Source organism: Heteronotia binoei, chromosome 15 (genome assembly GCF_032191835.1).
Source record: "Heteronotia binoei isolate CCM8104 ecotype False Entrance Well chromosome 15, APGP_CSIRO_Hbin_v1, whole genome shotgun sequence".
In the NCBI taxonomy this organism is placed as follows: domain Eukaryota; kingdom Metazoa; phylum Chordata; class Lepidosauria; order Squamata; family Gekkonidae; genus Heteronotia; species Heteronotia binoei.
In genome coordinates, this window is record NC_083237.1 from 30,119,309 (window position 1) to 30,143,775 (window position 24,467).

Genomic DNA, 24,467 nt, shown 5'->3' on the forward strand with positions numbered 1-24,467 from the left:
TGTTAAATCTTTCAGTCGCCACACGTCTCCGTGTCGATTTTTAACCAGAAAGATGATAAAGAATAAAGCTACTTCACGCTCTAGGAAATTTTGGGCAATAACTTCTTTTAAATTTTTTACGGGAAGTAAAGTTTTGCGTCCCTCTGGGCAACCCTGTCTATAGTTTCGTGACGTCAGTTAATAGGGGTGAAAAGGACGACGGACGAGATTGGCCTCCGACTGCCAAGAGCGTTTCAAGCACTGCGCACGCGTAGCGACAGAGCCGCTGGTATGTCACCGCGGCAAGCGCTTGTACGAGGAAGGTTGAGGGGGCTTCTTTACCGTGTTTACTGGACAATAAGAACGTTTAATAATAAGTCCTGCATGTGCTTAGTTTTTCCCAACGTCGACATTCCCTGCTGTTCTTAATGCTTTCTAGACCTCCGAAAACTCGCACTATATATTCGCTGATAGCTGTTCGTGTAAACTGGTGTTCTTCATTAAAAAGGTAAAGACAGTCCCGTTTTTCATTACAAGTCACCAAATTTCCCCGAGAAGCAATGCAGCAGTTTCTATTCTATGCTTTCCCTTAATATAGAAATTAAATGCAGTATATGTTTGCTAAATAGAGAGTGCAGTGCGTTTGGCTGCTTGAAACCTAAATGCAAAACTCCCCACCACTGCAAACTTAGGAAAACCAGAAACAGCATTACTATATAGAGCTTATATTTTATTTGATGTGCTCTGTGGACCAATTTTGTGTTCTTGGTGGAGCATCCTTGTGGATGTACTATTGACAGCCAATTGCCAGAAGGCATTTACATGACAACAGCTGTATCCACAGCAGATGCAGCACATTGCTGGAGTTTAATCAGAAAACTTTACTTAAACGTTTGAATCTGTTTAACTAAATCTGGCACAGGAAGTTCCAGAAGATTTGGGGGTAGGGCTTGTGGATTTTCAGGTGGGATGTGGTGGTGCTGCTGCTGCAGTCTGCCCTCCAAAGGTACCAACTCCTCCATGATCTCTGTAGTCTGCAGATCAATCGTAATTCTTGAACAGCCAGGGTTGCCAGCATCCAGGTGAGGTCTGGAGATCTCCTGCTTTTACAGCTGATCTCCAACTGGCAGAGATCAGCTCCCCTGGAGAAAGTGGCTGCTCTGGAGGGTGGACTCTGTGGCATCGTACCCTGCTGAAGCCTCTGCCCTGTTCTGGATCCACCCCCAAAGTCCCCAGGGATTTTCCAATACAGATCCGGCAACTCTAGGTTCCACCTTGAGGTTGGTAACTCTGTAAGTCTGTGATCTAACTTCAGAGCCTTTCTAGTAAAACAAACCCATTACAATTGTGTTTTTGTAAATATGCATATGATACAACCTAGTAATAACTCAATGGGAGGGACCCATATTTTCATAATCCTATTCTACCATATTCACTTAGAAGACCTTATAATATTCTGCAGATGCCCCCTGATTTTGGGGAAGTCCTGTTACCATTCAGAGTTAATGCCCTCTTAAAACAAACAAACCCACACCCATAACAGAAACCCATCCTTGGAGCTTGGCATATACAATAAATAAAAATATTTACTGAGATTGCCCTTTTTCCAAAGTATAAGTTTATTGTGTCATTAATACAGTAATTACAATGCAAACCTATTGTCCTCCCCCCCCTCCCTAGGTTAGCTCTGTGCGTCACCTCATAAGTCTCCCCTCATAATCACCTATAAAGTTCAACTTTTCTCCAGTTATGTGGGTTATTTTAAACCTTTTTTCTGTCCCCACCTCTCACTATACTAGGGCACAGAATATGGCCTGCTTGTGCTACAATAAAATCTCCACACCACCACCACCGCTACAATGGCTTGACTTCATTCCCGTCAAACTGTTTTTCTTTATAGTGTTATTCAGTCTCCTTCTTGTGCAACAAGAAAATAATTCCCATCCTTACTGAAATAAAAAACAACAACAGTTAAAATAGCAGGAAAATAAAAAAATTACACATATGGAGTTCAAGCCTTTGGTAGGGTGAGAACTCCTGGCCCTCACAGGCTCCTTTCTTCCTTCACAGTCAGAGGAGTGAGTGGTGGGCTAAAACTCTAGTTTCTTTTCCAGCTCCCCCTCAGGGCCACGCCTGATACATGCCAGGTATCGTTCAATATCCATATCAGTATCTATACATTTCCCCAGTGGGGCAAGTAGTGACTCTCTGGGGCTGTATTAAGGCTGGGGAAATGGCATGAGGGGGAAGGCTTAAACCTCCCTCCTTCTGTGGTCCCTATTTTAAACTCAGCCTAAAAACTGAGTTTAAAAAGATTGTCTGGAGCTCCAGACTCAGGATTGCGTGTCCGGATTGTCTCTCAGAGGCATGAACGTGGCACGGAGAGGCATCTGTTGGTCCCTTGGTGAAGCAGCCCTCAGGAGAGGCGACAGAAATAGTTGTGGACTGGGATGGCCAGGGCACCTGAAAGCGAGATGCCCAGCGTGTCAGCGACACACGCCACTCCCATGGCAAACTCCCGGTGCTTGGGCTCGCTCTGCATGTGGAAATGAGAGAGAGAGGGAGGGGGGGGAGAGAGACAATGAATTAAAACACTGCTAATATTAGAGGCTGGCTCTTGAAATCCCAGCTTCTCATGCTGTTCTATGCAAAACACACTGGTGAGCCAAACACACGTTATATGAAGCTGAAGGCAATTGTTGCCCTGGTGGCATGTCCCATGCACTCAGCCTGCAACCAGCTAGAATTGCAAGCAGGACATGAGGGCAACAGCCTTCGATTGACCTGTCTAGGTACCTTCTCCATAATGTAAAATCCTGCCCCTGCAGCATTCAGAGGCAGGGGGCCTGTTGGCAGATCCTCCTTGGTTAAGGGACATGCTGATTATTATTATTATTTGTTTATTTATATTCCGCCCATTCCCCCATTGGGGGCTCAGAGCGGAGTACAGCAAATAGAAATAAAATCACAATAAAATCATAATAAAAATCAATTACAACATTCATCAAAGTGCAGCAAGATGACATGACAGCAAGGTGGTATAAAACAATAGTATCGCAATATGGCATCACAGTACAGAAGTGCAGCAGAGCAGTAGGGGGGAGGCCAACTGATCGATAAATGGATGCCTCATCCTGGCCGAACAGCTCCATTTTGCAGGCCTGACGAAAGGCCAGCAAGCCAGGTAAGGCCCGGATCTCCATAGGAAGCTGATTCCACCAGGTTGAGGCCAGGACCGAGAAAGTCCTGGCCCTGGTAGAGGCAAGACGGGCATCTCTTGGGTCGGGGACTATCAGAAGATCTTGGGAGGCCAAACAAAGTGATGTCTGGGGCATATATGGGAGGAGACTGTCCCGTAGGTATGTTGGTCCCAGGCCGCGCAAGGCCTTAAAAGTCAAAACTAACACCTTGAAATGGATCCAGTACTCTTTCTTCAGCCAGTGCAGGTCACGGAGCACCGGCCGCATGCTCACCAGTACAGGTGATGCAGTGACTGAGTCTCATTTATTTACATTATGTATAGTCTGCTGTTCTTGATGAAGCTCAAGAAAGATTGCACAACTTTAAGACTATCTAGTTGAACAGCATAAGATTTCCATTAAACAATGGAACAGAACTGGAATTGCAGTACATTTAAACAATCCAAGAAATGGATAGGGTTAAGTTAGAAAACGATTCCAATTTTACATTTTTTGTGAAATAACAGAAGTGTGGGAGCCTTCCTGACCTCCTGGGAGCCATAATAAAGAGCACTCATGTACAGACACCTGCTGATCTAACCCATTTTGCAAAGAATTCTGGATTTGGCATTCACTGTCAAGACCTCCCAACCACTGTGTTTCATTAATGTTCTTTTCAGAAGCTCACCTCTGCACTGACACAGTGGAAAGTGTTCACATAGCTGGCTCCTCCAAGCAGTCCCTCATAGACGATGAGAACAAAAACTAAATAAATGCTGGGCAAAAACATGAAGTACACTGCCACCAGGAGGAACACCATGTTCAGGCACTGGAATAAGAAAAGTATGTTAATAACGGGAGGGGAAAGCCAATGTGTGCAGTACTTAGAACGAGGAAGACTGATTCAAATCCCTGTTCAGCCTCAAACCTCATTACTTGATCTAGGGCAAAGAATTTCTGCTCAGTGATATTATTCTCTCAGAAATACAGCCCATGTCTAGCCCTTAAAAGTTCCAGGTTCAATCTCTGGCATTTCCAATGATAAGGAAAAAGTGTTGGGAAAGACCAGTGCAATACATGTGCACTCTTCACTCATTTCATTGCTTGGCCCCTCAAAATCGTTCCTTCAGGTTTTTACTGTTCAAAAGCTCTGGCATTTCTTCTACTGGTCCTCGTGGAGAGAGGGCAGCATAGATTTCCCAAAAGGAAGCAGAACAGGTAGGAATCATTTGTATGGGGGTGTGTTGCATCCCCATTTTACCTGCAGCACTGCCAGGAACATTTTACCTGCAGCACTGCCAGGACCCATATATGGCGAATCCGTACACAGGTGGCAGAGGACCGAGAGAGAAAGACTCCAGCTTGATAGAGCATCTGGTACCTGTGGGAAGCAAGAAAAATCCAGGAGCCCAAGCTGTGAGGGTCTTTCTTCTGTAGCCCACCTCCCTCATGCTTGGTTCCAGTTGTGGAGTGCCATCTTTTTATCACCTCCTCACCAGCGGTATTGCTGTGGGTGGGTCAGGGGTACCTCTTTGAAATAGAGCAGCTCAAACTGGGGAAGGAACACAGAGAAAGAAAGGGTTAACAAGGGAGATTGGAGAAGACAGCCACGGCCCCCATGCAAAGATTACCCCCCCCCCCGGGTTCCACACTCACCAGCCCCTGGTTGATGAAGTACTCTGCAAAATATACAACAGCTAGTGGCAGGAGGTATTTTAAGAGACCCTGGAGGAAAGGAGAAAAGAAGGAGGTGTGTGAATGCCAATGTTTGTCACCTTTTCAGGCTCAGGGTCCACCTGTATCTCTGTCCTATTAGGGTTGGCAACCTACAAGTGTGGCCTGAAGATCTTTTGGAATTACTGCGGATCTCCAGACTACAGAGATCAGCTCCTCTGGCAGCTTCAGAGGGTAGATTCTATGGCACCGTATCATCATTAAGCTCCCTCCCCTCCTCAAGCCCTGCCTTTCTCAGGCTTTGCTCCCCAATCTCCAGAAATTTCATAATCCAGACTTGGCAACATTCTGTAACATTTTGATTCCTGTTGTTGTCATCTTCCCTCTAGGAGGGCAGCAGGGCTCCTGTACTTTTTCTGACACTTGGGAACATCGGGAATTTGGGCACCCCCTCTCCCCCCTGAGGATGCCTTTCACCTTCTATCCACCTATGAAAGGTGGAGGAGTTCTGCCTCCTTGGCATGCATGTGGTGTCTTCTTGAGTCTCTTCAAACACACACAAAAACCTAAACAACAGCAGCGACAGCAAGCAGGCAATGCCACTGCTGTGATCTGCCCTAGGCCAAGATGAGAGCCTTTCAAGACCCTGATGACCTCGCAGGTTGAAGATCCATTTACTTTGCTGTTTATTTTCCTTCACATTATGGGGAATATTGTGATATATAAGTACTGTGTGGAACCACGGTTATAATTCTGCTTCTGCCCATTCCTGGAAAAGGAACGTCTAAGGAGTACAAAAAGTGACATAGTCTGGGAGCAGCCTCTCCCTCCCAGCAGGCAAACCTCCCCATTTTGAGCATGATTCTCACCTTGACCACCTGCCCTTTTTCTTGTAAGCTGATATAACGGCTTTGTGACTCTGGATCTGGAGCGAGGATGTCAAAATGAGATAGAAATTAGTAAGACATAAGTATTGTCAAGTATTTTGTACTCTGCTAAAGACACTATAGAGAATGATGACATATTTCTGGGTAATTCTGATGAGCAGAGTGCATAATGGGTAAAGATGCAGCAACCCTATTTCTCCTCATGGATAAACAAAGAGAATTATGGGTAAATGTTTATCTTTCCCTTTGATGCAATGTGTGATACTACAGAGAGATGGCATCCTTCAGCTTAGGAATCACTTACTATTTTGGTGTGCAGCTGAGCTCCCTAAAAGTGGCTGATGACTTGAGGAAGAATGCCCTGGTGGGTTCACACCCCAGCCCCAGCGTGGGTCATGTGGGGATGGTGCCAGTAACAAATAGCTGTAGAAGAAAGAAAGAAAAGGTCAAGGAAACCAGGTGCATTGTTAAGATAAAGGGTAAGATCCAACCAGCTTTTATGCTGGTGAAAAAGAGAAGAGGGGCCCCCTTTGACCACCCAAAAGATTTTCTGGGGATGATGGGACCTCCATGAACAAAGGCCGAATAGAATGGGGGTGTACAAAGGTGGAGAATTGGGTACAATTGAGCAAAAAAGTGAGTTGGATCCAACCCAAAATGTCCCCAGAAAGGTTCCATGCGGTTGCCAACATCTAGGTGGGGCCTAGAGATCTCCTGGAGTTACAACTGATCTCCAAGTGACAGCAGTCATTTCCACTGCAGAAAATGGCTGCTTTGGACAATGGACTGTATGGCATTATACCCCACTGAGATCCCTTCTTGCATGCAGTACTCACATTCACTGATTAATCCATTTACTCCAGTATTTTAAACTGGTATGAATTATTGTTTAAACTAAGACTGGCTATCACAGAGGATTTAAAAGTCAAATCCCTGCCCGAAGTCCCACAATTTTACATATGCAGAAGAGACAAAAAGTGAAGGGCAGGAAGGACACTTAAGAATATAAGGATTTTGAAATGCACAAGTTATTCCTCTTTACTCTGCCTTCCAACATCCTTTCCCTAAACAAGCCGCATCTTTGCTCACCCCCTAACAACTTTTCTCTCACAGCACTGCCCGCCCAGCCTCCTGTCCCCCCTTCCCATCGCAACTTCCCAGCTTGTCTCCTTGACAACTGCCTCCCTCTCTTAGCAACAAGTAGGCCCTTTTGACTCCCTGGCCTCCAGAGCTCACCTGGCCAGCATAATGATGGGGATGACATTCATGGTGAGAAGAGTGTGCTGAGGGGTCAGCCCAGCCTGAGTCAGTCCAAGGTAGGAAAGAGCTCCCAATAGGCCAGCCCCACCAGTTCCGGAGGACCAGGCAGACACCACAGAGCTAGTAGAGGAAACAGAAAGAACAGTATGAGTTCCCCTCCCTCTATCAATGACAACATCCTGGTTTTTATTATGACAACATCAAGAAGTCTTTGGCAGATATGTGATACATACTCTGTGGGTTATAGCTTGCATTATAGATATTTATTCCAGCATGTGAAATGCTGGATCAGACAGTCTTGTTCTCCTGTGATGCATTAGGCTAGCAGCTGCCCCTACACACACACACTGTGAGTGACGTATATTCTGACGTACCTTTCTGCCTCCTATCTAAAATACTTTTTTAATGTTTGAAAAGTGCTCTGTGGACTGGAGTGGTGATGCACAGGAGCTAATCAATATTGCCCAACAGATGCCCTGCTTTTCATTAGGTCAGAAGCTACACAGGGAATATTAAAAAACTATTTTTCAGAGCTCACGACAAGACAGAAAAAGATACTTTAGTACTGGTGCAGAATACAAGAAGGGTGTTCTACTAGTGCTCCTAACACTCCGTAAACGTTATAGCCATCTTCATCCTTAAAAGCCTGTTACCCCTGTGACTTTTGCTGAGTAAGGAAAGGGGGGGGTGGATCTGACATGTATTATCATAAGCAAGGATGTGAAATAACCAACAGACATGCTAACCATGTCAATAGAGTCTAAGGCAAATGCACAGTGCCTGCTAAATACATGGCCAACATGAAAGTTTTTACACTTTGTTCTTTTCAATTATTTTGTTTCATGATTTTATCATGTTTTATTTTGTAAGCCCCCAGGAGCAGGTCCTCTGGAAGAGGTAATGTAGAAACTTTCCAAATAAATAAATTCAACATTGTCACAAAAATTCATAATTGATCCCACTCCCCTCCCTTCTTTTCTCACCTGTCAAAAAAAGACGTGAGTGCCAAGAATGTTATTTCACCCAGGCCAGAAGAAACACTGGCCAGCACCACACCTAAAACAAGAAGGAAAAAAACCCCAAAATTGCCTCACCTAAGTGCAGTGTGTGCTGAGGTGACCCTAAGTGCAAATGCTGTCCCGTGTATAGATGACAGTTTTAGTGGATGCCTGGTCTCAGATCACGTACTTTCAGGGAGGAGGGAAACTGTACTTACTGCAAATTCACCTCCCTGTCTAAATAAAAATGCTGTTTGCACCCCAGGACATGTGCTTCTACCCGCTGATGGGGTTTTCGGAAGTAGGTGTGAGAGGAGACCACTGTAAAAAGGTTTTTTGAGAGAAGAGAGGGCTGAGGTAAATTCCCTCTACGAAGAACAACCAGGAGGGACTTTTAAGGGCAGAGACCGCAGGATGGTTTTCTGATGGTAAAAAATGGAGAAGGGCAGCCCCTTTAACTAGGCAGAACAGCTTTGCTGGGGATCACAGGGCCAACCCCACACGTCCTTCCTCCTCACAATGTTCCTCTTACCTGCAAAGCTTTGGGCTGGGCCTGCGGAGAAGGCGACCAGCAAGAAGCTGCCCAGAGCCGTGAGGATACAAATGACGACCCGCAAGCTATGAGTTGAGGGCAGGGAGAGAGAGGAAAGATGAGGGGGTAAATAGGTGGAGTCAGAACAAGTCACAGCTCTCTTGATTAGTCCTACCCACAGGCCAGGTGGGACAACTCTCCCTGACAACCAGTCCACCAGCACAGTGTAATGGTTAGAACCTTGGACTGTGATCTGGGAGACCTAGGTTCAAATCCCCGCTCTGCCATGGAATCTTGGACCAGTCAGTCTGCCCTACCTCACAGCTTGTTGTGAGAGTAAACTGGAGGAGGGGAGATTTGCGTATCCCACTTCTTGGGGAAAGGGCAGGATAAACATGTACTAAATAAATTAACTCCCCCCCCCCCCACACACTTATTTTTCATTACCCAAGCTTCCTTGCATTACCCATTCCCCTCTTTTCTCAGAAACTGTTTTCTGCCCGTACAGTGCGAAACCTGCCAACTCACCCATAGGGCAACAGATGGATATAGAAAGGAGCGCTGAATTTGATAAGGAGAGTAGGCAGAATGTCAGCCAAAAGCACAGCCTGTAGGGGACACCACAAAGAGACTCATGAATGCGTGAAGCTGCCTTATCCTAGTCCACACGCTACAAGGAGCAGCTGAATCACATTTGTTTTACAAATAAAACTGGGAACCAGTACCTGGATAAATGTATGCTTTCAATCGCATGCATTGAAAATAACAAGGGAATTACTCAAGGCATGTATCAAGAAAAATCAAGGGTACGCTGTCCACAGACAGTCTGTGTGTTCACTGTAGCTTGTGAATGGGGCTACTGAATCAGACCATTGGCAGGATTGCAAGAGAAGAAGACTGCAGATTTGTACCCCGCCCTTCTCTCTGAATCAGAGTGGCTTACAATTTCCTATATCTTCTCCCCCAGCAACAGACACCCTGTGAGGTAGGTGGTGCTGAGAGGGCTCTCACAGCAGCTGCCCTTTCAAGGTCAACCTCTGCCAGAGCTATGGCAAACCCAAGGCCATTCCAGCAGCTGCAAGTGGAGGAGTGGGGAATCAAACCCGGTTCTCCCAGATAAGAGTCCGCACACTTAACCACTCCACCAAACTGGCTTTCTACCAGAGAGCCCAAAAGTCTGCGAAAAGACAGACCATTGATCTTTGAATGTCAGAACCGAGTACTCTCATGGGCTGCAGGTCTTCAAGGTCTCAGATAGAGGCTTTCCACATGATCTACTTCCTGATCTTTTTAAACTGGGGATAGCAGGGATTGAACCTGGAACCTTCTGCATACAAAGCCAATACTAACCAGTGAGCCACATCCCCTCTTCTGTTTCAAGGCAGGAGTGATGGTTGGGGCTTCTCTCACAACCCTCTGCCACCCTCCCTTTCTATATACTCACCCCTGTTGAGATGATGTTGCAGTCATAGCGAGAAGTATTAGAGGAGTTCCCAGGAGTGACGCTGGAGGGCATCTGAGTGAGAAAGCAGGCAAGCGGTTAGATCTGAGCGGTAAGAATGCTGCTTCACCACTCCACCTTCTTGTTCTTCTTACTTGACTTTCCTGAATCCAAATTCATTCTGCACAAAAAACCCCCTGCAGTGGCTTATTGCCCATTCTAGTGGATTTGCATGCTCAGGAATGTGGATGCTGACCTAGGCATTCTAAGCAGAGTTACATTTTTCTAAATTCACTGAAAGGTGGATCGCAGCTTAGGATAATATCAGTATTCTCTCTAAGCTGTGGAGTCTTGTGAGCAATAATTCTACTTTGTGAGCTACTGGCATGAAAGTTGTGAGCTACAGCAGAAATTAGTTTGCTCTGGGATTATTTTTCCTGAGCGAAGACAAAAATGTGTGAGCCGGAGGCTAAAAAACTGTGAGCTAGGTCACACTAACTCAGTCGGCATCTTCTGAAAGCAAACAGCCGGCTTTCACATTATGTCTTCCAAGTGATTCTGGCCCCATTCCATCCTTCTGGTGGTGAAATGCTGCCTCACCCCATTGCTAATCTGTGTCAAAATCTATCATTTTGGGAAATAAATGTTTTATTTATTTGAAGCAGAGCTTTTTTGACATGCTACTGATGGCTTTTAGCGCAGAGATTGTGATTCGTTTCCCTTTACCTATGTCTCTGTAAATTGTTTGACAGAAGCCACTAAGTCCTGTTAATTGGAAGAAAAGAAGGCTACAAATCAGAAGAAAAAGGGGGCAATTTTAAACGAAGAGTATCTAGAGTTTGGGAAGATAAAATCTTTAATTTGTACTCTGTTAGTAGAGGCTGGCCACAAGTTGTGGAATGGTTGTTAGCTTTTGGAATTTTCCAGAGGTGGAATTCTAGCAGGAGTTTCTTTGCATATTAAGCCACGTCCCCCTGATGTAGCCAGTCCTTCAAGATTTTACAGGGCTCCTAGTACAGGGCCTACTGTAAGCTCCAGGAGGATTGGCTATAGGGGTGTGTGGCCTAATATGCAAAGTAGCTCCTGCTAGAATTCCACCCCTGGAATGTTCCATTCTAAATGTTAATAGGGAGAAGCCCACGAGGACTGGGCCACATAATGCAAGGAGAAGGTGCCCCATTTCCCCTAACACCCCCTTACCACTTTTTACCACCTGAAACAGCCCTGGGAAGCCACTATCTCCTCAGTAAGCATCGTTTTGCAGCTGTGCTGTGCACATACGTGTATTTGCATAAGCTGCCTTATAACTTAGTCAGATTGTTGGTCTCTCTAATTCAGAACTGCTGATTTTAACTGGCAGCAATTCTCTGGGCTCTCAGGAAGACAAAGGTCTTTCTTGGCACCAGCTCCACCCCAGTCATCTTTACTGCAGATGCCAGGGACTGAACCTGGGATCTTCTGTGTGCAAAGATCATGCTCTGTCAATGAGCCACTTCCTTGCACACACCCACTGCACACACATCCCGCGTATAGGTATCCACTCCTTAGCACATGCATTCTTCTGCGCATACATCCTGCCCCTTGCACACTGACGTTTTCCCATTCTCATTTCCCATACGCCCTTCATGCTCAAATAGCCAAATGCTCACTATTTTCAATTTCTCGCCCTGTTCTGCAGGCTGACACAAGCATACACCACCTTCTCCTTGGCACACCCACCGATGCAGTCCCATTGCCACTGGGTGCTTTCTGATGGCTGAGAATGTCATGGGCTGCACTCAGCATGACCACATAAGCAAAGTTGTTGCAGAGGCCCAGCAGCCTGTGTGGGTAAAGGACACTGGTCAGTGTGATGGAGAACAAACAAGGGAGGCAGGATCATAGGCCAGAATCTCATTTCCATGCCCAAAGTCTCATGGCATCCAAGTTTGCATCTACAAGGAGATGTAAAAATGTGCCTCCCCATCATAGAAGCAACTGCAAGCTTGCTTCATTTGCTGCTGCTGCAGCACCCCGTCTCCCTGCCATGCCTGGGTTTTCAACAGTGATTTCTGTGGTTTGCCTACAGACCAGATTCTCCCCTTTCCCTTCCCTTTTCCTAATCCAACTGAGTCACACTGTAATGTTGTAAGATCTCAGGTCCTCTGAATTCATAGTTTTCATTTTTTTAAAAGGATGTCTTTTAACCCTGTTCTCCATGGAGATACAGCTTTTACGTGAAAGCTGGAAATTCAGAGAACCTAGCAGATCATTGTAACATTATAACATTATAGCAGTTTAGGTATTCCTGATTTTAAAAAGAAAGTTTTAAAAGGTCCCTAGTGGCACAGAAGAAGAAGACCGCAGATTTATACCCCGCCCTTCTCTCTGAATCAAGTCTCAGAGTGGCTTACAATCTTCTTGCCCCACAACAGACACCCTATGAGGTAGGTGGGGCTGAGAGAGCTCTCACAGCAGCTGCCCTTTCAAGGACAACTCCTGCGAGAGCTATTGCTAACTCAAGGCCTTTCCAGCAGTTGCAACCCAGTTCTCCCAGATAACAGTCCACACACTTAACCACTACACCAAACAGGAGGGGGGTGGATTGGAGGCTTTGGAGAAATAGAGTAGGAAAAGTGAAATCCACCATCTATAGGCCCTATAGACAACAGCAGCAGGAAAACTACAGGGATTTACTGCTGTGTAGGGAAACCCTGGCAAATGTGCACTGCACAGATGTACTACAGTGAAGGAGCTCTCTAAGAGTGAATTAGCCATCAGTCACACCAGTCATGGAAACAGCAATATTCAGTCACCAGAGAGAAGGCAGGGGTCTCTACATACTTGGGGAACTGCACAGAACAATGTAATTTTGTAAATTTACCAGCAAGACCAGGGGTGGGGTGCTTTAAAAACTTGATGAAGATTGAATATGACTGAATGTTAAGAGCAGAGGAAGGGGGAAACCAGCTGGTTCAAGTCCTGGAGAGACAATGTTGAAAAGTTTCAGGTAGTTGGGTTCCTCTGCAGTAGAACAATTAGATTCCAGTCCAGGAGCCCCTTAGGGACCAACAAGAGTTTCTGGACAGAAGCTTTTGCGATCAATGCTCGTTTTGTGAGGCAGAGGGAGATTTTGGCATCTGTCAGGATTTCCAATTGTCCCCCTCTCCTGTGATTTCTGACAGGCATCCAGCTCGCAAATGTAGCCAAGGAGGAGGGGGGAAAGCATAAACCAATAGGCATGCACAGAGCACAAACTGAAGGGAAGTGGATGTACCAATTTGGGGGAGGAGGAAAGGAGAACCAAGTTATCAGCCGTACAAGGACAAACACAGCAGAAAGGGTGAAATGACAGCTGGACTATCTACTTGCCCACTTTGAATAATAACAGAAGTCAAGAACACAAAACACCCTACCAGAAGCCTGCATTGTTTCTCCACTTCTTACAAGCATCCACAGTGGGTTCAGGCTCCACAAAAGAAGATTCGTCTTCATCTTCCCCTGTGTTGTTGTTTTTTGGGGGGAGAAAGCCAGAGTTAGGAATAAGAAGAGAGAGTTGGGTAGAAAACTGGAGGAGCAGAGCAAGGGCTCACCGTCCGAGTCAGCTGTGAGGCGCTGCCATTCACGTCCGGTAGTCCTCATGGCAGAAAGAAGGGGAGGTGAGGGGCTGTCTTCAACAAACCTAGGGGGAACAAGCGGGAAAGAAGCAGTTATCCCTCCAAAGTTCATAACCACACTCATTCTCCTATCTGGATAAAACACACATACTCCCCAACCATTCACTCTCTGAGACTTGCTCCGTACCTTCAAGAAACTGCCTAAATTGTCATTGCACCCCTCTGAAAATCCAGGAGCAACAGATGCCGAAAGCTTCTTCCTGAAACCAGTGTCACATGATCATGAGATTCCTACCAGCCCCCCCCCACTTGATTCTGCTTCCTGATTTGATGCCAGTTCCTGCTGTCAATGCCCTTGCTTGTGTGTCACGCTAATCATGTTCCCCAGGAAAAAGGGAACCCAGACAGATAACAAGCACACACACTCTTAACCAATTGGTTTCCTCCATACGTTTTGTCCCCAGTTAACACGGCTCCCCTACCACAGTACTCTTGTCTGCAACTGCAAGATACTAGTCTCAAGTAAAGTCACAACCTGAAATGAACAAAAGTAGGCTAAAAAGGTTTTGCTCAACTAGCAAACTTTTACCTAGGTCTGTTTTAAATATGCATACCTTTAAAGAAAAAAAATGTCATACAATAGATTTTTCCAGATCATCTGTTTGCCTATGATGGTTTCCAGCTAGGGTTGCCAGCCTCCAGTTGGGGCCTGGAGATATTCTGCTTTTATAACTGATCTCCAGCAGGCAGAGATCAGCTCCTCTTAGAAAATGGCTGCTTTGAAGGGGGGACTCTATGGCATTGTACCATGCTGAAGCCCCTTCCCTCCCCAAATCTCTCCATTTTCTGGATCCACACCCGAAGTCTCCAGGTATTTTCCAACACAGACCTGACAGCCTTGGTGATGGATGCAACTTAGCTATCTTGTGACCTATCTTATCTTAATAACAATAATAACAGTACTCTACTGGGAAAGGCTGTATTTAGCTTGCATATAGGCCATCTCTAACTCTGCACAAGTGTTTTTACAGAGAAAACTGTATGGCAGTATGGTAGGATTGCCAGCCTCCAGGTGGTGGCTGGAGATCTCCAACTGTTACAACTGATTTCCAGGCAATAGAGATCAGTTCACCTGGAGAAAACAGCCACTTTGGAAGGTGGACTTTAGGGCGTTATACCTCATTGAAGTCCCTCCCCAAATCCCACCCTCCTCAGGCTCTGCCCCCAAATCTCCAGATATTTCTCAACACAAACCTGGCTGCTGGCAACCTTATGTCCGTGGCTGCTTTTTCTACAACAGTGCCGATTCCATATGACGCTGTCTACTGCAGAGGCATTTGTAGTGGCAAGGGCACCCACCCACGGCAGCTTCTCCTCAGGGCCGCAGGGTTGCCATTTCTCCTGTTACGGGAGAGCTGGGGGGTGGGGTGGGGGTTCAAAAATAAGCAGTTGCTAGAATTAAGATTGGACCAGCACTATAACATCAAAACAATATATTTTTTTTTTACATGATCGACAAGCTGGTCTCAATCCACTGCCCAGTTTTGTTGTTGCTGAAACAAATAAAAATAAAAACTGGGAATTCAGAAAAGCTAATCAATTGTGGCAACAGATTACTTTAAATAATGTTATTGTGCTAGAACAATCTTGAGATTGCATGTTTGGGGGGGGGGGTAGGTTTGAAGCCCCTGAAGCGCTCTGGTGGAACAGTCTAGCAGCTGCTGGTTTGTTTGTTTTATAAAGCCTTCATGTGGTGTGGGGGGAATTTGGGCCATTGAGGGGTTGAGGCAAATAAATTGCGCTAATACGAGTGGAACATTTAAGGGTTGCTGGCTGGTTGGCATTGGACAGAAGATTGGGGGTGGGGTATGGAGGGTGTTGTTGAGACATCACTTCTGGGATAAACTCAGAAGTAACATCCTTGTGTTGACCTGATGCTCTAGGATTCGCTAGGAATCTATGGTTTTCTGTTGAATTTTAGAGTGTTGCATCAGTGTGATGATGTTACTTCTGGGTTTGCCCCAGAAGTGACTCCACATTCATTAGCCTGACGGTAATTTTTGATGTATCCCTTGGAATTACAGCTGATCTCCAGACTTCAGAGATCAGTTCTCCTGGAGAAAATGGATGATTAGGAGGGTGGACTATGTGGCATTATACTGGATTGAAGTCCCTCTTCTTCCCAGCCTCCATTCCCCAGATCTTCAGGAGTTTCCCAACTTGGATCTGGCAACCCTAAGCCTCCTTCCATGCCATGCTGGGGGAACTGGCAGCCCTAATGCATTCCCCTTCCGGCTGCCTTACTGAGCCCTGGGATCTTTAAAAATGTGCTGTAGAAACTAGGTGGAAGTGTAAATCACCACCATCAGTTTCTTTAAGGTTTGATAATATCTGGAGATTTTTTGTTATGGGAAAAAAATTGTACTATAATCAATATAGAGGAATTGCTGAGTGAAATTCTGATTTTCTAGCAATTTGGTTACCTTGTTAAATTATATGGCTTGAATGGATCAAATTCTGAATCATGCATATCCCATAGTTTTGCTGCAATTGTAATCTAATTATTATCTTAGTCACTTATTTTATAATTCCGTATTTGGTATTGTTATTACCCATAATGTGTTTATTTGTTTGGAGAATATTTATTTTATTTCTTTAAAAGAAAATCATGTGCTGAAAAAAATGTGTACCTTCCTGTTCACATAGTGTGCAAAGGTGCTCCTACTACCACCTTTCCAAAAAGATTGCTTCAAAGCGGGTTCTGGAAAGACCCAATCAAAGCAGGGGAAATCTCGGACTTCCGGTGTGAGAATCCAACAGAGCTGACGTCTCCTGAATAAGGGGAAAACTTAATTCTTTGTTCAGGGTAGTAAGAAGCCTTTCTGGGCTTCCTGCCTGCATTTCTCAGATAGAGATTTGCCCAGGATTACGTACAAAAGACTTTGAGCCGTGTAACCTCAGCTGATGATTGATCTCGGAGGGGGTCTTTCTGAAGCTTTGAGGTCCGGCGGAGAAAAGTGGCGTCGTTCAGCATCTACAAAGGATTAAAGAGCCATTTAATTGGCATAAGCCTGTCTGGATCTCACTCTCTTTTGGGACTGATAAACTTCTGAGAAGCGACAAGACCGAAGTTTAAGAGGCAAAGCCGTTAAAGGTACTTTGATTACAATCTCTCGCTCCGAGACTTTTCTAAGCTAATCTAAATAACATTGGAAGGTGGGAAAATTCGAATAATAAAGAAAGAGAGGGGAGGAAGAGGAAACTTGAAATTTGGACTTTGTTAAATTAAAGGCTTTGATAGAATCTGGGAATGAAAAGAATTGTTTTGAATACCTGAGGTCACTGACGTATGCTTCGGTGTTATGGCTCTGCACTTGCAATTAACATAACAAGCATTTAAAGACCGTGATATTTGGAGAACGTGAACTGGGCTCAGTGAACCAGGAAGTAAAAGCTGAAGGTGAGAGGAGCAAGAAGAAGGTCTTTGCTAGGAATTTTTAACCATAGAGAAATTGTGATCGCCATTTTGAAGAAGGGAAAATTGCCAAAAACTGTTAAAAATCAATATCTCGGCCCTGTCAGACGTTGGAGCTCAAAGTAAACGGACCATCATTTGTTGCAAAAGTAGTGGCGTTTATTTGATATCTCAAAGTTCTGAATAGGCAGTTATTGGAACTGATAGCAAGTATTGAAACATGCATGGGTTTTAAGGCCTTACATCAAAGCATTTCTAAACAATCCTACATTCTCACACTCTGGTGCTACAAGTAACACTCTCCCTACTTCTTATCGCTTGCGGCTCCCTTTCTCACGGAAAAGCCCTGCTGGCTCTCCTTGAGGCTTGCTATCTTCAAAGAGCTGTTGCTTTGTTAGTGTTATGCATAGGAATTCACAGCATGGGTTAGTAACATTTCTAAGACTGTTTGATATGCAAGGTCTTTTGCTTCATAGTTAGTAACAAGAGTTCAAAAATGGAGTTAGTCATGTCAAGGTACAAGTTACAGAATACATTCAGCATAATAACACAGTAATGCTCTCCAATGTCTGACATACTGCCCCCCCTAAGCTCTTGCTCAGGGTTTGTCTGGGTGCAGTAGGTAAAATTTATTTAACAGAGAGGGAGCTCTCAGATCAGTTGATTTAACCCATTCATCACAACTGGTAGGGAAGTACTTCCAACGAACCAAATAGTACAACACCCCTCTTTGGACCCTAGAGTCCAGCACCTCCTGCACCTCATGATGACTCTGACCTTTCACTTGAATAGGTGGGGGCTCTGGAGGGCGGGGGTGCCAAGACGTAACTCCAGGATTCTTGCGAAGAAGACTGCAATGAAAAACAGGGTGAATCTTACTAAACATCTTAGGAAAGTCCAGTTCTACGGTCACTCTGTTTATCACCCTTTTGATTTTAAATGGACCTAGGAATTTATACGCTAATTTTTTGCAAGTCTGTGGTAATGGAAGGTTTTTAGTGGACAAGAACACATTCTCCTTTTCCTTGAAGTCCCATTCGGGGGAGCGCTTGTTGTCAAAATAGGCTTTATAGTCCCTTTTTGCCATTTCTAAATTTTCTTGGATGATTGTCCAGCCCTTCTTTACTTTTTCCCACCATTGTTGGCAAGAGCTAGGTGGCACTGTTCCCTCGGGACTGGGTAGCAACGGGAACGGTTTGCCTTCATAGCCATTTACTATCTGGAATGGCGAGGCTTTGGTTGAGCTGTGCAAGCTATTGTTGTAGCCGTACTCTGCGAATGGGAGCAGCTCCACCCAGTTGGACTGCTGGTAGTTTATATAACACCTTAGGTACTGCTCTAGAAGACTGTTTACACATTCCATCTGTCTGTCCGTCTGGCGGTGGTAGGCGGAACTCAGTCCTTGTTCTATTCCTGCCATTTTGCAAAACTCCTGCCAGAAGTTGGCAACGAACTGCGGCCCGTGGTCGCTAATGACCTTGTCAGGGAATGAGTGGAGCCTAACCACGTGATGGAAAAACAAGTAGGCTAGTTTCTTAGCTGTCGAGTCAAGTCTGTGTATGTCAAGTCTGTGTATAACTCTGGCTCGGGCAGAGCATGCTGGGAAAGAACCAAAGTATATTCAAGTGCTGCTAGCTTAAACTCTGACCGACCCCCTCCCTTTTGTTATGTAGTATTGCTTTGGGAAATGGGAGAGTGTGAAGCGATAATCGGTGCCTTCTCAGGCCAGAGGCAATGTAGGAGTCAGGAGTCTACCTTGTTCAAGGCCAACGGGCCTGGGAATGAAAATTGTAACATCTATGTGTGAATGTGCCCTGCATAGTGCCCCTCCCTCAGGAATCCTTTTGATGTACCCCTTATAGCTTGGTACCTACTGTATGATCTTCAGTCTTTCAATACTGGCCTTGCCACAAGTACCAGATTTTAATAAACTAGTTACTTTTATCAACAACGACTCGTTATTGAATCTGCCGACTTGACAGTCGGTAAATGCTTGGGGCTCTTTAGCTTGGAGAAACGTCGACTGTGAGGTGACATGATAGAGGTTTACAAGATTATGCATGGGATAGAGAAGGTAGAGAAAGAAGTACTTTTCTCCTTGTCAGACGTTGGAGCTCAAAGTAAACGGACCATCATTTGTTGGAAAAGTAGTGGCATTTATTTGATATCTCAAAGTTCTGAATAGGCAGTTATTGGAACTGATAGCAAGTATTGAAACATACATGGGTTTTAAGGCCTTACATCAAAGCATTTCTAAACAATCCTACATTCTCACACTCTGGTGCTACAAGTAACACTTTCCCTATCGCTTGCAGCTCCCTTTCTCACGGAGGAGCCCTGCTGGCTCTCCTTGAGGCTTGCTATCTTCAAAGAGCTGTTGCTTTGTTAGTGTTATGCATAGGAATTCACAGCATGCGTTAGTAACATTTCTAAGACTGTTTGATATGCAAGGTCTTTTGCTTCATAGTTAGTAACAAGAGTTCAAAAATGGAGTTAGTCATGTCAAGGTACAAGTTACAGAATACATTCAGCATAATAACACAGTAATGCTCTCCAATGTCTGATAGGCCCAGGAAGGTAGGAGAAGGACGAAATTAGTCTTATTTTAAAGAGCAAGTTCTAAGCTACCGGACTTGGTGCTGGATTTAGAATTGGAGTCTTTGGATTTTTTGAAGGGTTTTTTTTATGTCAGAAGAAAGACTAACTCGTGCAAGATCTCATTCTTTGGACAAAATGCAAAGTCAGTTCAATACCATGGAGGCCAGGATCATGAAGGATGTGGAGAAGATGTTAACAGCTTGTAAAAAAGAGCTTAAGAAGGATATTGGAGACCTTAAAAAAGAAGTTGAAGATTTTAAAAATGAGTTGGGTATGGTTACAAACAGAGTCAAGGATGTTGAAGAGAAAGTTGATGTGCATGCTTCCACCTTATTAAAACTTCAAGAGAAGGTAACAGTTCATGACTGCAGATTAATGGAAACTCAAGTGCATCTGAGAGGAATACCTGAAGGGGAGGGAACTGATTTAATGGATTATATGGTGAAAATAATTGCTGACTATTTAGAGGAAGATCCTGAAAAGTCCAGAAACATGTTTGACAGTATCTATAGAGTTAATTCATCATATGCAAAAGATATAGGCTTACCAAGAGATATAGTTGTAAAACTAAGGACAAAAGATATGGCAGGGAAAATTCTAAATAAAAGTTTTCAAAAGGCTCTGACAGTGGAAGGGAGCAGAATCAAAATAATGAAAGAGCTGCCAAGACAAGTGATAAACAACAGGAAGAAATACAAGAGGTTAACAGAGAAGCTACTTGCAGAGGGAATGAGATATAGATGGATATTACCCGAAGGTTTGGGCTTTGAGCAACGTGGAAGAAGGATTACAATAAGGAATGAGCAAGAGATGTGTAGTTTTTTTTGAAGAGAATAAAGACTTTGCATCATAATGGATTACAAGTTATTATCTTGGAATATAAATGGACTAAATTCACCACAAAAATGAAAAGCAACATTTCATTGGATTAAAAAACAAAAATGTAATATAATTTGTTTACAGGAAGTTCATATACAACAAAAGGATTACAAATTTTTGTGGAACAAACAATTGGGGTTGGAATTTTTTTCATTGGCAGATCAAAAGAAAAGGGGTGTGGTCTTTTACATTAAAGAACAATTAGAACCAAAATTGATATTTAAAGATAAAGATGGACGATTTATAGCAGTGGAAGTGATGATGGATACAAAGAAATCGTTGTTACTAGGACTATATGCACCTAATGGAGTAAAAGATGTTTTTTTAAAAGATATTAATCGACAGTTGGATGAAATGTCCTATGACCAGATCTTGATGATGGGTGATTTCAATGGAACAATGCAAAACAATATAGATAGGTCTGGCCAAAAGAGCAATAATAAAGAAGGGAGACTGCCAAAATCATTTTTTGAGTTGGTTAAACAAGAAAGTTTGGAGGATATTTGGAGAAAATTTAACCCTGAAGTAAGAGACTATATTTTCTTTTCAGCAAGACATAATACTTTTTCTAGAATAGATATGCTATGGGGCCCTAAAAGTTTGGGCCTCATAACTAGAAAAGTGGAGATTCTACCAAAGGTATGTGCAGATCATAATCCAATATTTTGGGCTACAAAATTGCAAAAGAAAACAAGAAGATGGTGAATAAATGAGGATTTACTACAAGATAAGGATATTGTGACTTTTTTAGAAAAAGAAACTATAGCGTTTTTCCAAATAAATGACACTGATGATATAGAATTCCAGACGGTTTGGGATACTTACAAAGCAGTAATGAGAGGACTATTGATTACATTGAATAATAAAGATAAGAGGGCAAAAGAAAAGCAGATGTTGGACATTCAAAATGAAATAAAGAAAAAAGAAAGGGAACTAAGAAAAAGACCAGGGAAAAAGAAATTAATAAGGGAAATCAGTATATTACAAGCCCAAGTAAGACATTTGTTGAATAAAGAATTAGAATGGAATTTAAAAAGTTTGCAACAAAAATCGTTTGAAGGTGTGAATAAACCTGGGAAGTATTTAGCTTGGTAACTGAAGAAAAAGAAAGAAAATAAAATTATTAATAAAATCGTGGCTAGCGGAAAAGAGATAGTAGACCAAGAAGGAATTTTTAAATATTATGCAAATTTATTCAAAGGTGTGAAAATTAAAAAAGAAAAAATGGAAGAGTATTTATAAAATATTAAAATAACACCCCTGACTGAGTATATGAAAAAGATTTTGAATGATCCAATAGAAAAAATTGAATTTGAAGCAGCAATAAATGTAATGAAAGTAGGTAAGGCTCCTGGGCCGGATAGATATACAACCAAATTTTATAAAACTCTCAAAGATGAGATAGTACCAAAATTGCAAAAATTGATGAACACAATAAGAATAAAAGGGGAAATTCCAAATACTTGGAAAGAAGCTGTAATCTCGTTGATGCCCAAGGAAGATAGAGATGTCACAAATGTAAAGAACTATAGACCAATTTCATTATTAAACAATGACTATAAGATATATACAAGAATCTTGGCAGAACGACTTAAGAAATATTTGATCAATTTTATAAAGGAAGATCAAGTGGGATTTCTCCCTAAAAGGCAAATAAGAGACAATGTAAGAACTGTTGTAAATATTGTAGAATATTATGAGAAACATCCAGAAAAAGAGGCGGTGTTATTTTTTGTAGATGCAGAAAAAGCCTTTGAATCTGAACTGGGACATTATGTTTGCAGTAATGGAAAAAATAAATCTGGGAGAATATTTTATAAGAATGACAAAAGCAATATATATGGATCAACACGCAAAATTGTGTATAAATGTAGACCTTACAAATGAAATGAAGGTGAGCAAAGGTACAAGACAACGATGTCCGCTTTCACCATTGTTGTTTAAAATGACTCTTGAAATTCTGCTAATGCAGATACAAGATGACAAAGAGATAGAAGGATTGAAAATTAAAGGATTTTCTTGCAAATATAAAGCATTTGCATACGATATTGTGTTTATAATTGAAAATCTGATACAAGTGGTACCTTTGTTGCTAGCTAAGATAAAAGAATATGGAGAAATGGCAGGACTCTATATAAATAAAGAGTAGTCGAAATTTTTATGTTAAAATATGCAACTAAATAAATAGAAAGAATTGCAGAGTTTGATGGGATGTGAAGTCACTTCTAAAGTGAAATATTTAGGTCTAGAAATAACAATGAAGAATATTGATTTGTACAAAAACAACTATGAAAAGTTATGGCATAAGATGGATAAAGATATGATGAAATGGAATAGACTTAATCTGTCTTTGTTGGGTAGGATTGCTGCAATTAAGGTGAACATTTTGCCAAGAATAATGTATTTGTTCCAAACTATTCCGATTGTGGAAGATAGTAAACAATTTAATAAATGCAAAGGAAGATCTCAGAATTTGTATGAGCTGGGAAAAAACCAAGGATTAAGATGAAAATTTTAACGGATGCTAAAGAGAGGGGAGGATTTCATCTTCCAGATTTAAGATTATATCATGATGCAGTTTGTTTGACGTGGATAAAGGATTGGATGATGTTGTTAAATAAAAAGCTTTTATTGTTAGAAGCTCATGGAAATAAATTCGGCTGGCATGCTTATATGTACTATGGGGAAAAAAAGATGGATGGTCTTTTTTCTCACCATTATATTAGAAACAACTTACTAAATACATGGATAAAATATAAGAAATATGGTGATGAAAGAAAGCCGTTATGGATAGTGCCAGCAGAAGTAATAAAAATAACAGTTGAATCTGATGAAGAGAGAGGGGTGTCATATAATCAACTGCTAAAGATTCAAGGTGATAAAGTTGAATTAAAATCTGCCGAAGAGCTAAACAACAAGTATGACTGGTTTCAAATGCAACAAATAAAAAGTTTGAAGAGCTAAACAAGTATGACTGGTTTCAAATGCAACAAATAAAAAGTTTGATGGAGAATGATATTAAATCTGTTGGAATTAAACGTGAGCAAACGGAATTGGAAAAGGTTCTGTTTGGAGATAATGAAAAATTAATATCGAAAATATATAAATTACTGTTGAAATGGTCTACAGAAGAAAAAGTAGTAAAATCTCAAATGATTAAGTGGGCAATTAATGTAAATAAGGAAATACAGATGGATACATGGGAATATCTTTGGAAGAACTCGATGAGAATATCAACATGTCAGAGCATTAAAGAGAATTGTTTCAAGATGATGTAATGGTGGTATATGACTGAAAAAACTGGCAAAGATGAGTAAAAAGATGTCGGATAGATGTTGGAAATGTAAGAAACATGAAGGTTCTTTATATCATATGTGGTGGACTTGTGAAAAAGCGAAAAAGTTTTGGCAGATGATACAACAAGAAATATCTAAAATTTTGGGATATGATTTTAAGAAAGTTGCAGATACTTTTCTGTTGGGATTACAAATGGAAAAATTTCCAAAAGAAGATAGAACTCTAATCTGGTACTTGCTCTCAGCTGCTAGGACACTGTATGCGCAGCTATGGAAGCAAGAAAAAATACCAGAGAAATGGGACTGGATCGTGAAAGTTTTATCGTGGAGTGAGATGGACAAACTAACAAGAACTTTAAGAGACTGTGATTTGGAAGTGTTTAAAAGGGAGTGGAAGAAATTTAGAGGATATATAGAGAAAGAGTGGAATGTAAAAAAACATTGGACAATTTTTTAATAATGAGTATGAGAAAAGGGAGAAATTGAACTTTGATTGGTTAAGGGTACCTTTATAAGTGAACTCAAGTATATAACTTCGGCGGGAATCTAGTAACGGAGGGAGGGGGGATTAGAAAATATATGGGTTAGGGATAGTAATGATATAAACAGACATTGTTACCATATGTTATTAATAAAATTGTTTAAAAGAAAGCAGGGGAAATCTCAGAAACAG

General features: G+C 42.5%; 1 protein-coding gene across 1 annotated transcript; it reads right to left on the reverse strand.

Moving 5' to 3' along the window:
* Positions 1–1,580: 1,580 nt before the first annotated feature.
* Positions 1,581–13,841, reverse strand: CLN3 (CLN3 lysosomal/endosomal transmembrane protein, battenin). Its single transcript, XM_060255422.1, has 16 exons — positions 13,734–13,841; positions 13,523–13,611; positions 13,346–13,430; positions 11,670–11,772; positions 9,954–10,025; positions 9,038–9,117; positions 8,510–8,595; positions 7,963–8,035; positions 6,956–7,099; positions 6,024–6,142; positions 5,702–5,757; positions 4,815–4,883; positions 4,655–4,710; positions 4,446–4,539; positions 3,847–3,987; positions 1,581–2,515 (listed from the first exon to the last, which is right to left on the reverse strand). Exons 2-16 carry the CDS (start codon positions 13,569–13,571, stop codon positions 2,396–2,398), a joined length of 1,347 nt encoding a protein of 448 aa, XP_060111405.1. The 5' UTR covers positions 13,572–13,611; positions 13,734–13,841; the 3' UTR covers positions 1,581–2,395.
* Between the last annotated feature and the right edge of the window lie 10,626 nt (positions 13,842–24,467).

Bases quoted from the DNA above. Each gene is read 5' to 3' on its own strand.
- CLN3 (XM_060255422.1), bottom strand. From the start codon at position 13,571: ATGAGGACTACCGGACGTGAATGGCAGCGCCTCACAGCTGACTCGGAC. The intron at 13,431-13,522 runs GTGAGCCCTTGC...ACAACAACACAG, and splicing joins CCTCACAGCTGACTCGGACG to GGGAAGATGAAGACGAATCT. The intron at 5,758-6,023 runs GTAAGTGATTCC...TCCTCGCTCCAG, and splicing joins CTCAGCTGCACACCAAAATA to ATCCAGAGTCACAAAGCCGT.